We start from the raw sequence: 16,028 nt of genomic DNA, 5'->3' as shown, positions 1-16,028 counted from the left end.
CTGCCTTTTACAATATTCCAGTGCCATCCAACCTGGCTTTCTGGATTCTCTATCTTCATCGGTAATACCACCATCCACCAGGCTGGAAACTGGGGACTTACCCTTGGTTCCCTTCTCCCGTGAAGCCCTCTCTGATCTCCAGGCAGATTCAGATATTTACTCTGCCCCCCTTTTTGCATGTTTCTTGATATATACTGATACTAGTTGTTTGTATGCCAGGAACTGAACTCTTTGAGATGAAGAGTTTTTTTTTTGTATACTTTTTTTTGTATAAACAGCACTGAGCAAAAATGCCTGGTTATGTTTTGATCTCAGTAAGTGTTGCTTGTTGTTGATATGACTGTCTAAATAAGCCCAGGCCAATAATTGCAAAAGTTGAGCATCTAACCCCAAGGTTCTACTTCTGTATGTTTCCGTTTGTAAATAGACGATATGCTTGTTTAAGGGCTTCCATGATGCCAGCTGACTTTCAAATATAGATGGTATATACCTGGTAGGTGTGTGGTTCCTAGCTTGGTGTGCATGTCAGATTTAGCTTTGGCAGTTCTTATATGGAAGACGTTTGAACTTTGTGCAGATGTAATAAAACAATCTTCAGAGATGAGATGAGGTATTTGACATTATATTCCTGTGGAAATACAAAAAAATTGTGAAACGATCCAGTTGAAATGAGGAGTGAGCAGTACATCCTCTTTTGGCTGCGAAAAGATACATCCAACATTTGGAGTGCGCTGGTTTTGTAACCAGAATGGGAGTAGGATGTAAACTGCCCACCTGTACTCACAAATTGAATAGGATTCCTGTAATATTTTTGGTATCTAAATATAACTTCATATTTCCTTATCAAAATAAAAGTGGGTTCTTATGTCCACGTTGATAATGAGTAGCTGTGAAAATGACTAATAGTATCTGCAATCATAAATACAATGTGAATACTTTAAAGGCTTTTCCTTTTATGACACTCTAGTAGAACACAAGTCTTTGCTTCAGGTTGGTTGGCTGCCCTCACATACATTTGTCCCTTCTGCATTTGTTTTTGTTTGGTATTTGGCTCTCTAGAGCAGTTTGATTTGCAATAGCCAAAAACTGGAAACAACCTAAATATCTACAAACAGATGAATGAACAAATAGTGGCTTACCCGCAGAACAGCACACTCTCATCAATATAAAGAGAGTGGGCTGCTCATACAAGTACCATTGATAAATCTCAGAATATGCTGCATGAGGGGACTCAGGGGTGGTGGTGGGGGGAATAAGCAATTTATGATTTCAATCCTATAACATGCTAGAAAATACAAACTTATCTGTTGTAAAGGAAAATAAATTAATGATTGCCCAGTGAGCTGAAGAGGGCAGAAAGATTATTAAAGAGCATGAGGTAAATATGGAAGTGCTTCTCCATTTTTAAATACCATGAAAATGAAGGTAAAGGCAAACATATGTTGCTGCTGCTGCTGCTAAGTCACTTCAGTCGTGTCTGACTCTGTGCAACCCCACAGACGGCAGCCCACCAGGCTTCCCCGTCCATGGGATTCTCCAGGCAAGAACACTGGAGTGGGTTGCCATTTCCTTCTCCAATGCATGAAAGTGAAAAGTGAAAGTGAAGTCGCTCAGTCGTGTCCGACTCTTAGCGACCCCATGGACTGCAGCCTACCAGGCTCCTCTGTCCATGGGATTTTCCAGGCAAGAGTACTGGAGTGGGGTGCCATTGCCTTCTCCGAACTATATGTTACAAACACAGAATAACAAAGAGAACATGTAGGGGGAGCATATGGGACATCATTGCACATGGGAGCCGGTTTGTCCAGCATGTCTTTGAAGAGGTTGTGGGCTTTGATCTGACTGACTTAGACGGGAGAAGGTAAATGTGCTGCAGATGGGAGGATTAATTAAAGGTCTGTATGTGGGACAGTCAGCCCTGCCCCCACATGGTCTCTCTCTTGGCAAAATAATCTGGATAATCTTAGGGAAATCAGGCACTTAGAGAAGATCAGATTTAGCTATCTTTATTTGTCATTTTGAATAATAGCTGCTTCTGATCAGTCACCCTAAAGAGAAGCCTGGCAGTTGCATGGTTCTGTTCATGTGCATAGAGTTAGGGTTCATTTCCTGAGACTCCCTTTTTACAAGTTGTAACATCCACATAAAATTCACTTTTGAAAGTGTACAGTTCAGTGGCATGTTAATACACTCATGGTGTTGGGCAGTCATCTTCTTCATCTAGTTGCAGAACATTTTCATCACCCCCAAAACGGAAACTTGGTACCCAGTAAGCATGTATACTCTCCACTCCCTGTGTCTCTGGCAACAACAAATCTGCTTTCTGTATCTCTGGATTTACCTATATATGTTATAGAAATGGAATCATGAATATGTGACCTTGTGTGGCTGGTGGCTCTCTTAGCATAAGTTTTTGAGGTTCTTCCAAGTTGTAGCCTGTATCAGTACTTCATCCCCCTTGTTGCCCTTCATTTTGTTTATTGTGAATGGTGATTCTAACCAAGAATCCCCAGACATTTGAGGAAAACATGCATAATGAAAGAGAAACAGAGAAATTGACTGTAACTGATATAGACCAATAAGTAATTTTGCTTGTTTTTAAAAGTGCACTATGTAGTATTTCAGAGAAGGCAATGGCACCCCACTCCAGTACTCTTGCCTGGAAAATCCCATGGACGGAGGAGCCTTGTAGGCTCCAGTCCTTGGGGTTGCTAAGAGTCGGGCACGACTGAGCGACTTCACTTTCACTTTTCACTTTCATGCATTGGAGAAGGAAATGGTAACCCACTCCAGTATTCTTGCCTGGAGAATCCCAGGGACAGAGGAGCCTAGTGGGCTGCTGTCTATGGGGTCGCACAGAGTCGGACACGACTGAAGCGACTTAGCAACAGCAACAGCATGTAGTATTTGCCAAGATATTCAAGAAGATGTGGCTTCTATAAAACAATCAGAGATGCCATCAGGAAGAAAATCAAAGCAGAAAAGAACCTGTGAAGATGAATTATGGGTTTGCCAAGTTAAAAAATATACCATAGATAGATCAGAAGATAAAACCAAGAAAATCTCTCAACATAAAGCCAAAATACAGGCTATATATATATATATATATATATATACATGTATATGTGTGTGGGTGTGTGAAAAAAGAGACATGGAGATCAATCCAGATACCCAGGATTTACCAGAATTTGTGGCAAGTGAGAACAAAAAAAATTGAAGGAAACAAAAAGATCAAAAAAGTAAAAGAAGAAGATTTCCAAGAGCCAGAGGGAGGAACAGTTTTTGTATTGAAAGTGTCTTGTCTGTTGCCCAGAAGGGTAAAGAAAGAGCCATTGCCAGAATTGTCCCTATGAAATTTCAGAAAAACAAGAACAGAAAACCTTAAAGGTTTCCATAAAGATACGCCAGGTCTTCTAAAAGACATGGGACTCATGTCTCCAGTCTCCAGCATTGACAAGCAGAAGACAGTGGTGCAATGGTCTTCCAAGTCCTGAGGGAAGAGAGTTTTTAATCTACAATTCTGTCATTGCAAAAATAAACTTATTTTCAGATGAGCAAGGACTCCAAAAATTTACTTCTGTACCTTTGCTGAAGTAATTCAAGATGAAGTTCAAAAAAGAAAAATAATAATTCAAGAAATAATTAAACTAACTTGGCAGTCCAATGAAAAATCCCATGTTCTGCTTGTAGCAGGCCTGGAAAATGGTCAGCCCAGATTGGAACAGAAACTTGGTGGGATCCAAGAAAAATTTCTTCTGGAATAGGGGTGAGGTGGATTCCTAGCAATAGATAGAATGAAGAAGTTGAAAGATGATGAGAAACCATAGAACTCGTCATAAGGGGGAAGGGAATTAGAATTCCCATGGAAAGCAGAAAAACTACACACAAAAATCACAAGTCAAATAAATACAAAGCAAACACACCATGTGGCACAAGTATGCGTGATTGGCAGCTACTACTAATGTATTTATGCCAGATGTACAAACGTTCTTCTTTGAGTGGGCCAAGGAGAGTGCCAGTGGAAGCTCAGGGGTGGAAATGCAGCTCTGGTCCTGTAAACTATGTCTTAAGATTACAAAGGCTACAGATAGAGAAACTGAAAATAGTGATTTAAATATTCAGAAGTTGGGGCTGGGATGGGAGTGGGTAGGCAGTGGCATAAGTAGGCTAGGTCTGGTGGAGAATTACGGGCGTGCTCAGTGATGTTGGTAACAACCAGAAGAACCCAGACCAGTGACTGGGAGAGACTTGTCCTGGCTGGGAAACTGGGAGAGGATCAGGATGGGCTGGGATGGAGTGGCAGGCATTGTTCCTTTTCATCAAAATGCTTTTTATGAACCATTTTCTTTTTTGTTCAGTGATAATTGAAGTAGGTTAAGAGTTTGCTGTAATTGGGATAGGTTGAGAATTTGATGATTCTCAATAAAACGAGTGTTTCCGAGTATCTTCTGTTGTTTTAACTTTTAGATAGATGCTAAGAAAGATGGGGAAAAAACGATTTAACCTCTACCATAAAATAATTTAAAGGTCTCTTGGCCTTTATTTTCTGCCTCCTCCTTTTTTAGAATGATAAGACAGAAAGCAGGTATGCATAAATAAAACCTTTTCTGCTTCTATTCCATATTTTCTGACACAGCCACTGAAAACACTATTTTATCTTGCTCTGTTGAGAAACTTGAAGTGGTTTCTCCAGATTCCAGCCTGAACTCTTTCCCGCTCTGCTCCTTAATGTTTGATTTTTGGCTCCTCAAACCTCCTGTCAGCATCTCTGCCATTCCTGTCACATTAAAAGACCTCTCAGTTCACCGTCCTTTTTTTTCCCCTTTAAACCTTCCTTTCTAGATCCGTATCTGGCCTCTCCTGCTAGATTGTACACCCTCTGAGGGCTTGGAAGGCTTTGATGCCTGCCTGCCTGCCCACCTGCCTGCCGGGGCTCTGGAGGAGGCTGTGGATAGGCAGTGATTTCAGCTGAGACCACAGGAGCCAGGCGGAGGGAAGTGTTAGAATATGGGACCTAGCCCTGGCACAGGCATTGTTCTAGGTCTTAGGTATGACAGAGGAGGGAAGTGGTGTGAAAAACCTCTTCCCCTAGAAAAGAACTCCATTCCCATGGAGGTTTATTTACATAAACATATAGGTGCATAGAAACGTGGTACGTTTTGAGCATAGTTAACAGCAGTAGTCAGTGGCTCTGTCTTTGAAACGTGCTGTTGGAGTTTGCGGCTTTGTCACTAAGATATGCTGGGCTCTGAGGTACCCTCTGGAGAAGAGAGGTGATCTGGCTGGAACTCCCTACAAGTGTCTGGTACTCCCTCTCCTTTGCCCTCCTCACAGTCGCCATAGCTGGAAGAGACAGTGCATCATTTGAAATCACATATAGACAAGATGGGCTTGTAGCTACAGGAAGATGGTAGGAGACTTGGCCTTTAGTCCTACTGTGTGTTATTCATTGGCTATGAGCTCCTATCTGCATTTCTTTTGGTTGTGATTAACGGATAGGACTTTGGTTCACTAAAGTAGTAGTCATCCTACCTGTATATGGCTCCTCCCTGAAAAACCATATGGAATTCTAGAAGGGGCTGTAATCTGCCTTTTGTACTAAGTATTTCCCAGAAGATTTTCATTGAAATGCAAACCCGAAAAGATACGCTGGCTGAGATTTACCTTGCAATAATCTCTAGGGTAGTGGGGTAGGTAAGGTATAGCCTGGTTCTGAGTTGGTGTTGGAACTAGGTGATGGGTACATGGGTTTCATCATACTCTTCACTTAAGTAGATGCCCAGAGTTTTTCATAATAAAGTGCCCTCAAGGTCAAGGAAGGGATGACTTTTGTATTTTTGTTTTATTGTATTTTTCATAAGTAACTGTAGTTAGTCAAGTCTTTAGATGTTTTTGGCATTGATTTTAATGATCAGAGACCATAACAGAACTAAATTAAGGTTAGACTGGAGAGAAATCTTCAAATTAATGTTCATTAATCAGATTTTGTAGAGCATTTATAACATGTGGGTGCCTCAATTACCAGTCAGCTCTCCCTCCATGGAGAGAAAATGCAAGGAAGCAAAGTTAGAATAAGGCGCCGGAGAGCAGACCTTTTAGAGCCTGAAAGTGTGGAGGTGTGAAGTACAGGAGAGGTGAAGGCCCACCGCCGAAATTAGACTCGAGGGCTGGGTCTTGCCACTACCACTAGCACTGCTGATGTGCGCCATTCTGGCCTGGTGTTCACCTTTTCTTTTGTCTCTGTGCTTTAACCTTGCTTCTTTCTCTTATTCCTTCAGTACTTTCTCACCTCACCTTCTACCCTCCAAGACTTGAATCCATCCGTCTTAATCTCTTTCAGCTAGTTTTCCCATATTACATCCCTTCCTACCTTAGACCCAGAAGCTGGCCAACAGTTCACTCCTTTCCTTCCTCTCTGCCTTTTAGTGAATGACCACTCGTGTTTGTTAACAAATGTGATTGGACCATGAAGTGGCTTAACAACAGGCTGAGGCATGGAGCCCTATTCGGGTAGCCTTAAAAGATTTCAGGCAGTTGGCAAGTAAGAATTCTAAATAAAAATTGAAACTACCACCTGTATTTTTTCAGGCCGTTGATGCTCTCTGCCATCGGCTGCATCCTCCCTATGGCACTGGTAAGTGTGGGAAGGGCTGGTGACAGTTCTGGTGGGCTGCTGAATTTCTGTTTTCTGGGGGAAAAAAATCTATTTGCAAGCTGTGCTGTTAACTCGTCCCCAAGGACTAGACAGCTTGAACCAACTATAGGAGATGAAGAAGATGAAGAAGCAACTAACTATGCTCAGGGTTTTCCTGGGGAGCTGTTGTCAGGAATGGAGGCTTTCAGTATGTGCCTCGATCCTTACATCAAACTAGCATGTCCTGTGCATTATTTGAACAATAAACGTATACAATCCAAGTGCTCTGGGATGTCAAGTAATAACGGTAAATTTCCTGAACTTCTGAATACGTTTTCCCCAAAGATAGATGTTGGCTGTGTATTAGAAAGGATCCAGAATGTTGTATGTACTGAGCGTCTCCTTCCATGGCAGGATTTATCTCCCTCTGGTATTTTAAGTGCTTTGTGGTCAGGGGATCAAAAACGTTTGTTCCAGTGATTAATTTATAAAATTCTGATACTCGAATTTTTCTGGGAAAAGAGTTTGGTGGAAATCAGAAAAAAAATTTGAGGCGCTCATGTACTAATGAACTTCAGGTGGACTCGGGGTCCTGTGATTTGAAAAACAGATTCACCACAGTCTGCTTTCTGCTTGGGGACCTAACAAAGAAAATACATATAAGAAAATTGAAACGTAGAGTGGAGAGGCAGGCAAGTCATAGGAAGGCTAAAATGTAAGCCAGTGACCAAATTGCTGCTGGAGTTGTGTTTTCTGAGCTCCTGGAATCCTGCATTTGTCTCCTTGTAATGAGTGGGTCAGAGGCTGCATAGATCCAGAAGTTTTATCTTATCAAGATAGTCTCCATTCCAAGTTGACAGGCCCTAATTCACTATTTACACTGTTTCACTTCTCTAGTCTCTGAAGCCCTTAGATCACAGAAGAAAGTGTGTCCAGAATATCTTCTGAAATGCTGAGGTTGTGGATTTGTGTGCTGTTAGCCGTGTCAGGAATGGCTTGCTGATAACAGCAGCTAAAATCCTCATGTACACGTCACTGCATCTCTGTGAGAAAATCTTAGCTTCATTGGCTGCTATCCAGGATTTCCCCCTCAGGTCCATCTCCTCCCCACCCACTCCCCCAAACCCTGCTTGTGAAGCCGGAATAGAATTGTATGGACACTGTATATATTCTTTATTAAAAAAAAAACAGAAAGGAGAACTTGACTCCCCAGCAGTCGTCTATGCCTTTAGGTGTCTGCACAGGTGGTAACTACTGGACATGTTCTGAGGGCCTGTATCTGGGAAGTAGCTTTTTAAAGGTCTCTCCCAAACACAAATTAGGATGACAGAAGTTTGCCTGCAACCTCTGGGAAATAGTGATGTCTAGTAGCCAAGTCCTTTTTGACGTTCATGTGGCCAAGTGCTTCCTGAAATAAAGATCTGAAAACCATCTGAGGGTGTTGAGATTGTAAATGTCATGGCAAAGCCAAGCCAGATTGGATGGGCAATACAGAGCAGAGTCCAGGCTGGATGATGACAGGTGTCCCCACAGTCCTTTAAAGCTTCACGGAATGCTCTCCAGAGCCTTCTGACCCATCGTGGGTCAGGTTTGAAGGCACAGGGAATGAGAGGGAAAGGCAAGGAAGGTGGGCTACACTTGACCGTGTTCTGACTCCATCTTTGACTCTGAAAGCCGTCTTTGGACCACCCAGGGACTTCAGGACCCTTCAGTGTTTGATGAACTGTATACCACTACTTTCCCTCCCTCCCTCGAGGCTTGGTGTGGGAGGTTTAGAGGGAGCTGGAGTGTTGTGAAGTTACTAGCAGTACAGGCCTACTTATACTAAAATTCACATTGTCTAGTCAGTTCATCTTTGGTCAGAACTATGTATGTTCAAAACTCTGAGGGGATGTTTTCATTCTGAGGAGTACGTAAAAGATCAAAATGAACTATTTTGATGCAATGGTGTAAGGGTCAACTCTCTGTTTCTTGTGACATTTGTTTATTCAGAAGATTGCCATTGAATTAAAGTTGGCAAACTTTCCCTCCAACTTCGTGAAAAATTTAAAATATACAAAGACTTTTAAAGCATTGTACAGTAGGTATCCATTTATCTACCATCTAGATTATACAAGTGCTAACTTTTTCCTGCATTTACTTTATCATGTGTCTGTCCATCGGTCAATTTTATTTTTAGCATTTATTGAAGTATTACTTACATTCCATTAAACTCATCCATTTTAGAGTGTACCAGTAGAAGAGTTGTAGTAAATGTAAACAAGTGTACAGCCATCACCACAATCCAAGGTATAGAACATTTTCATCAGCCAAAACGTTCCCTTATATCCATTTGTAGTTAGTCCCCTCTCCCAGCCCCAGGAAACTGCTGATCATCTTACTGTCTGCACAGATTTGCCTTTCCTAGAAATTTCATATGAATTGAATCTTATAGTATGTAGTCTTTTGTGTCTGGCTTCTTTCACTTGGCATGTTTTCAAAGTTCATCCATGCTGTATCACATGTCAGTAATGCTTTCCTCTTACTGCCCAGGGAGGATTTTCCATTTTATGGATATGTACCACATTTTGTTCATTCATTCCTTCATCAGTTGATGAACACTTGGGTTGATTCCAGTTCTTGGCTCTTATGAAATATGCTGCTGTGATGGTTTGTATAACAGAGTTTTGCATGGACATGTTTGCATTTCACTTGGATAAATATCTAGCAGTGGGATCGCGTTTAACATTTTAAGAAACTGCCAAACTGTTTTCTGAGGAGACTCTGCTATCTTACATTCCCACCAGCATTATGTAAGTGTTACAGGTTCTCCACCTGCTTGCTAGCACTTAGGTATTGTCAATTTTCTGTATTTTTCTGTATTTCTAGTGAATGTGAAGTAGTATCTCCTAGTTCTAATTTGCATTTCCCTAATGACTAATAATGTTGAGCTTTTTGAGTTGTGTGAGTTCTTTATGTGTTCTGAATTAAGTTCTTTATCAGGTATATGATTTGCAATTATTTTTTCTGTTGCAAATCATATATTTTGTGGCTCGGCTCGTCCATTTTCTTAATAATATCTTTTGAAGAATGAAATTTAATTTTGATGAGCTCCAGTGTATCATATTTTTTCTTTTAAGGATTGTGCTTTCAGTGTCATAGCTAAGAAATCTTTACCTAAAAAACCAAGATTGCAAAGATTTTCATCTGAAAGTTTTATAGTTTTCAGTTTTATTTAACAGTGTGAACTACCTTGAGGTAATTTTTCTGTGACATGAACTAAGCATTTAAGTTCTGAGTTTTGTATAATGATGTTCAGTTATTCTGGAACCATTTGTTGAAAAGACTGTTTTATCATCTGTTGAATTACATTGGTACCTTAGTAGAAAATTAATCATAAGTGTATGAGTTTACTATTCTGTTACATGGATCTATATATATGTCTGTCCTTAAGCCAGTATCCCACTGTCTTAAATACTGTAGCTTTATAGTAAGTCTTGAAGTCAGATGGTGTAAGTCTCTTCAACTTTGCTCTTTCAAGGTTGCTTTGGATATTTGGGGTCCTCTCCATACATTTTAGGATCAACTATTAATGTATACCCTAACCCCTGCTTTGATTTTGATTAATTTTGATTGCTGTGTTCTGTCTCTAGCTGCGTTGTCCATTATGGTAGCTGTGATCACATGTAGCCACTGGGCATTTGAAATGTGGCCAGTTGGATTGGTATGTGCTATAATTCTGAATACAATGGACTTTGAGCAATTAGATGGAAAAAAAAGATGTTAAATGTAGTTCATTAATAATTTTCAGTGCATTAACATGTTGACATATTTTAGATATATTGGGTTAAATAAAATATATTTATCAATACATTTTAGTTTTATCAATAAATTTTAATTTTTATTTGCCACTATGTAGAAACACATTTGTGATTTTTATGTATTGGCATTCTATTTTTTTAACCTTACTAAACTTATTAGTTCTACTGGTAGTTTTGTGTCTTTTTTGTGTGTGTCCTTTTTTTTGCCCCCCATGCCCTATTAGGGCCTTCAGCACAGTGTTAAATGAAATGATGAGAGTGGTCTTCCCTGTCATGTCCCTGATCTTAGCATTCACTGTGTTGTTACAGAGTATAATGTTTTCCTTAGACACCCTGTATTAGATTTAGGCAGTTCTATTTTTCTTCCTAATTTGCTAAGAATTTTTATCTTGAATGATTCCTTGATTTTGTCAAACGAGTTTTCTTGTATCTACTGAAATTATCATTTCGGTTTTTTTCTGCCTTTACTTTGTTAATTCAGTGAATTGCCTTAGGCGTTTTCACATGTTAAATCAGCCTTTTATCAGGGTTATGTTAGCTTCATAAAGTGAATTTGGAAGAAGTATTCTTTCCTGCTCTCGTTTATGAAAGTGTATTCAGAAATGGAAAAAAGCCTCATACATAAATAAGACTTAATTTTCTTATGACATGTTGATCTTACAGAAGCGCAAATCTGTCTTGAACATGACATGGTCATGTGTCCTTCCCAAGTCATTCGTCTATGTGGCTATCAGTGGTTGTTTATCACCCTTTTTGGAAGAGGTTTGACCTCATTATAGGTTCTTCTTGGGGGTTTCCCTGGTGGCCTAGTGGTTAGAATTCCGGGCTTTCACCACCATGGCCCGGGTTCAGGGAGCTGAGATCTCACAAGCTTTGTGGCACAGCCAAAAGTGAATGAATGAATGAATACTCCTTCTTGATAACGCATACATACGTACATATATAGATACTTCTAAGTCCTTCTTGGTAATACATAATCCTAACTACTCACAGGTTGTTAGTTGCTTGATCAAAACAGTCCAGCAGTCGTTTGTCTTGGTTCTGCTGGAAGACTTTTGTTCTCCGCAGTTGAACACATAAGAAATGAGTGGAAGACCTTCCTCAGTTACAGAGTGGCAACTGTGATAGATTCAGAGTGGATTGCCAAGCTCTTTGAGCATTGCGCAGGAAAATGGTGTGAGTACTTGGCTAGTTCTTTCCTGAGCTTAGCTGTCTGCACTCTGAGAATGACAGACTTTTATCTGTAATGTTTTAATATCATATATTTGTCTTGGCCCTCTTGCTAAAGGTAACTTAAGTAGCGCCCCCTCCCCCCACATCACCTGACATCTCTTCCTCTGGAAGACCGCTGCGGGTGACAGTGGGTGGTGAAGTCAGTTCTCTCCTGTGGCCCAAATCAGGGAGGAGGTGGCCTCTCTTTGGAGACTACCTGTTAGCATAAAGTCTTCTAGGTACTCTTCTTAACCCTGTGCTGCTTTTTGCTCAGAGGGCCCTTTGTATCCTGACTTCCCTGTAGATCTTCCTCGGTGTCCATTACGGGGCAAGTGCCGTCATTCTACATTTTGCTTTAATTAACGGTCTCAAAATTCCTTCACATTCATAATGGATTAATTGGGGGAAACTGAGTCCTTGGCAGTCTGTGATACACTGTGGCCATACTGTGGGCAATCACAGTGCCTCCTGTAGGAGACTGGTGGGAGGTGCGTGTGCCTACAGTGTTGTATGTATTGATGTATCCTCAGCAGTTGGCTTTGAAAGAAGAGATGGACATCTATCCACCTTAATAAAGTGCTAGACATGTATATATTGATGTATCCTCAGCAGTTGGCTTTGAAAGAAGAGATGGACATCTATCCACCTTAATAAAGTGCTAGACATGTATATATTGATGTATCCTCAGCAGTTGGCTTTGAAAGAAGAGATGGACATCTATCCACCTTAATAAAGTGCTAGACATGTATATATTGATGTATCCTCAGCAGTTGGCTTTGAAAGAAGAGATGGACATCTATCCACCTTAATAAAGTGCTAGACATGTATATATTGATGTATCCTCAGTACTTGGCTTTGAAAGAATAGATGGACATCTATCCACTTAATAAAGTGCTAGACACATTGCTGACTCGATGGACATGAGTTTGAGTAAGCTCCAGGAGTTGGTGATGGACAGGGAAGCCTGGTGTGCTACGTACAGTCCATGGGGTCGCAAAGAGTCGGGCACGACTGAGCGACTGAACTGAACTGAGACACATCCTCTCTTCACATTATCAGTTCTCACCAGAACTCTGCTGGAATATTCTGAGTTGGTCATTAGTGGACTTGTAGTCATCGGTAAAATTTTCAGTTTCAGCGGAGGCCTGTGTCGTATTCCATACATGGAGGGGCTGCACCTGGTATGCTAATTCTGAGGCTTTGTTGCTGTTGCTAGTGCTGTTGAGATCAAGGGATCAGACCAGGTATGGTGTTGAAGTTCTATTTCTTTGGGAAGGTCAAGAAATTTCATTTTGGGAATTGCCTGGCGGTCCATTGGTTAGGACCCCCTCTTCCACTGCAGGGAAGTAAGCTCCCACAAGCGGTGCACTGCAGCCAAAAATAAATGAATAAATACATCAAATCCAACAGTATAATTTTCAGGTTGTAAAAATATAGTTGTAGCCAAAAGCTATTCTCAAGCAAATTTTAACATTTATACCAAATACTTTGTCTGAGTTTTCATGTAGTCTTTATGGATGAATAGTTTTGTTATAGAGTCAGAGGTTTTAACCAGGGGTGAGTTTTGTTTTGTTTTGTTTTTCTGGGTTTATATAAGAAGTTCAAGCCTGGAGAGCTTCTGCAAGTAACACGCCTACCTGGAGGTGCCCGTGTATGGCCTCCTACAGCAGCTTCAGCACATAAATCATGTTAGGGACCTACAGCTCTTCTGCTTACTTTGGGTTCTAGGTCCTTATTTACTGTGGACAGGATGGTTTTGTGTAAGTTTGAAATCAAACTAATTTCTTTGAAGGGTTGCTAATGAAAACAAAGGTTGAAAAATCGAAAGATCCAGGAAATTGTTTAAGACTCTAAGAGTCTGAACGTAAAAGATAAAACAGAACCAAGAGGAAGATTTAAAAAATCAAGCCTGGACCTGCAGTAGAGAGGAATGTATGCATTTCTCAAAATGTAAGAGCACTCTGAAAAAAAAAACTGCATTATAATTTGATTTCTTTTTTTCTTCTTTCTAGGTATCTCATTCAGTTGCTAAACTTATATTAGTTAATTTCCACTGGCAAGTTGCCGAGATACTGGACAGGTAAGGTGTTTTGGGGGAGGAAGAGACGGCACTGTCTGTAACTTCTCTCTGCCTGCCCACCCAGTGGTAATAATTGTCTGTGTTATGGAGAATATCCTTAGTGTGCAGATTACATTTTTAAAACACTGGGTCATATTGTATAGCCTTTTTTCTCTCAGTATATGGTGAACATTTTCCAATGTTTTCAGCATATTCTTTCTGAAACCCCTGTTGTTGGACAGTGAAGTTAGGTCAGAGTTTTTATGCCGTCATTAATGTTAAATCAGTGCTCTTCTAGATAACACTTGGCAATATCTCCAGTTATTTCTTTCAGACACATCAAGTGGGATTAATACATCATGGCATAGTGCTTATTACCTTCAGAGAGAAAGGTCAGCTCATTTACCACCATACCTCCAGAACCGGAGCTCTGATTCCCTTTATGCTTTTTGTTTTGTAGATACAAGTCTAATTCTGCTCAGCTGCTCGTTGAGGCCCGAGTTCAGCCCAATCCATCAAAACATGTGAGTGTCCCTTCCTGATACACGTGGCTTTTGCTGTGGCTCACACGGTTATTGAGAACCGTCTTACTTTGTTTATCGTGCAGCATCCCCAAGATACTTGTTCCAGTATAGGCCTAAATCTTCCATTTCCGACGTCATTTGGAAATTTTCCTCATAGGCGAGGAGTGCATCACTGCCTGTGCTCTCCAGCCTCACCCGTCTCCTGCACTTACATATAGCCTGTACTCTGTCCCTGCCGTGTTCTTGGGGTGCCCGTTCACTGCATGCCTCTTTAACTCTGCTGGTGCCTTCCTTGGCGGGGAATGTCCAGATCCTGTCCCCATCTTTGCTCGTGAGAATGGAACTCACCTTTAAAGACCCGAATCCAAGCCATCTCTCCCAAAACCTGTCTCCTGGGAACACTTCCCTCCAAACTCCTTTAATTATGTCTTTCAACCTTTACATGTACATTGCAGTGATTCACTCATATCTTTTAGCTCCCATAGTAGACTGTAAGTGCTTTTTAAGTTTAGGAATCGTATCCCACAGTGTATAGCAATTTCCTGTTGCTGAGAGTTCAGTCAGCATTTGTCAAATGAATGGGGGAGAATTAGGGCTCAGATCACCACATAACTTACACAGCCTCTTAGAGACTTTCCAGGAGCATACTAGACAGAGTATGGTCCTTTTCCTCAAATTATTTTCTGTATCCAGTGAACAACAAGAACCTCATGTTGGGTTTTCACTGGTTTGTGGCTTTGGCTGGTGTCCCCAGACTGTCTTTGCCAGTTTGTGTAGCAGAGAATGGGTTCTGGAGCTATTAGAGGCTCACACTTCAGCCCCTAAGAACCTATTGGTTGGGTTTATAGTACTTGTTGAGAAGCAACTCTGTGCCATGCTGAATGAGGGCAGTTTTCAAAAGAAACCCAGTAGCCTCCAAAAGAAGGCAGATTGAATGACCTCTCGGGACCTTGACAGTTCCGAAATCCTGGTCTTTTCAGCCTGACCTTATACACTACTGTAAGATCTCATTTCCATCTTCTCTCTCCCTCTCTAAATCTAGGGGTTCACCAAGCCTAGCTTCGCTACCACCTCCTTCGGGAAGCCTTCCTGATAATATTTTTTTCCACTCAGAACTGGCACTCGCAGAGCCCACACGTGGCAGTTGAGTTCTGACCCTTGTTGCAGGCTGGCTCACGTCCCTGTACCTCCCTCTAGGTGCCCCCGGCCCACTCCCCTCACCACTGCGCAGTGTGCATGCAGTTTGTGCGGAAGGAAAACCTCCTCTCTCTGGCCTGTCAGCACCAGTTCTGCCGCAGCTGCTGGGAGCAGCACTGCTCCGTGCTCGTCAAGGACGGTGTGGGTGTGGGTGAGTCCGCCGTAGGGTTCATAACCGGCTGGCGGGAACTGTTTAGCTTCAGCCCTGCCCCTTCTGCTACTCAGGTTTTCTTGTGAGCCTAACTGAAGTTTTCAAAATCAGAACCATTGGTTTCCAAAATGTCAGTCTGAACAACGGCAAAGTTTACCCTAGGCCTGAGCAAGATGCAAGAATTAAGGCTAATGTTTGGACGTTTATGTAAATGCTGGTGTGACAGCAAGGCTGCCTTCTCTTGCCTTTTGGGAGAACTGTCCTCTAAGCTGCCTACCTTGTCTGTCTTGATTCTCAAAGTGGCAGCCATACCTCAGAAACTCCTAGAGGGTTTACTGTGGTTTAGGTAAGCACAAATCAGACTTAGTGATGAGTTAAAGGAGTCTTTGTTAAATTATGACTCCACGATATTAACATTAGCATTATACCTGTAAAAGCTCACTGTGTTGAC

General features: G+C 41.4%; 1 protein-coding gene across 7 annotated transcripts in view; it reads left to right on the top strand.

Annotated features, from left to right (window-relative positions):
• Window positions 1–16,028, top strand: part of ARIH2 (ariadne RBR E3 ubiquitin protein ligase 2) — a 39,483-nt gene that overhangs the window by 11,509 nt on the left and 11,946 nt on the right. For 4 of the 7 annotated variants that reach the window (XR_015151683.1, XR_015151684.1, XM_086368074.1 and 1 more), the window contains exons 4-6: window positions 13,659–13,726; window positions 14,166–14,229; window positions 15,427–15,577. Coding sequence is in view for 5 of the 7 variants with exons in the window: in XM_086368074.1 (XP_086224200.1) it covers window positions 13,659–13,726; window positions 14,166–14,229; window positions 15,427–15,577 (283 nt within the window). In the remaining 2 variants the exon portion in view is untranslated. Of the gene's footprint in view, window positions 1–6,588; window positions 6,635–12,778; window positions 12,891–13,658; window positions 13,727–14,165; window positions 14,230–15,426; window positions 15,578–16,028 lie in introns of those variants that run through there. The other 3 variants (XM_086368076.1, XM_086368077.1, XM_086368078.1) reach the window with 2 other exon arrangements.

Source organism: Bos grunniens, chromosome 22 (assembly GCF_055505025.1).
Source record: "Bos grunniens cultivar Pamir isolate PY7600 chromosome 22, Bosgru_T2T1.0, whole genome shotgun sequence".
In the NCBI taxonomy this organism is placed as follows: Eukaryota; Metazoa; Chordata; class Mammalia; order Artiodactyla; family Bovidae; genus Bos; species Bos grunniens.
The sequence above is the reverse complement of the archived record's forward strand: the minus strand, read 5'-3'. Positions and strand labels throughout refer to the sequence as shown.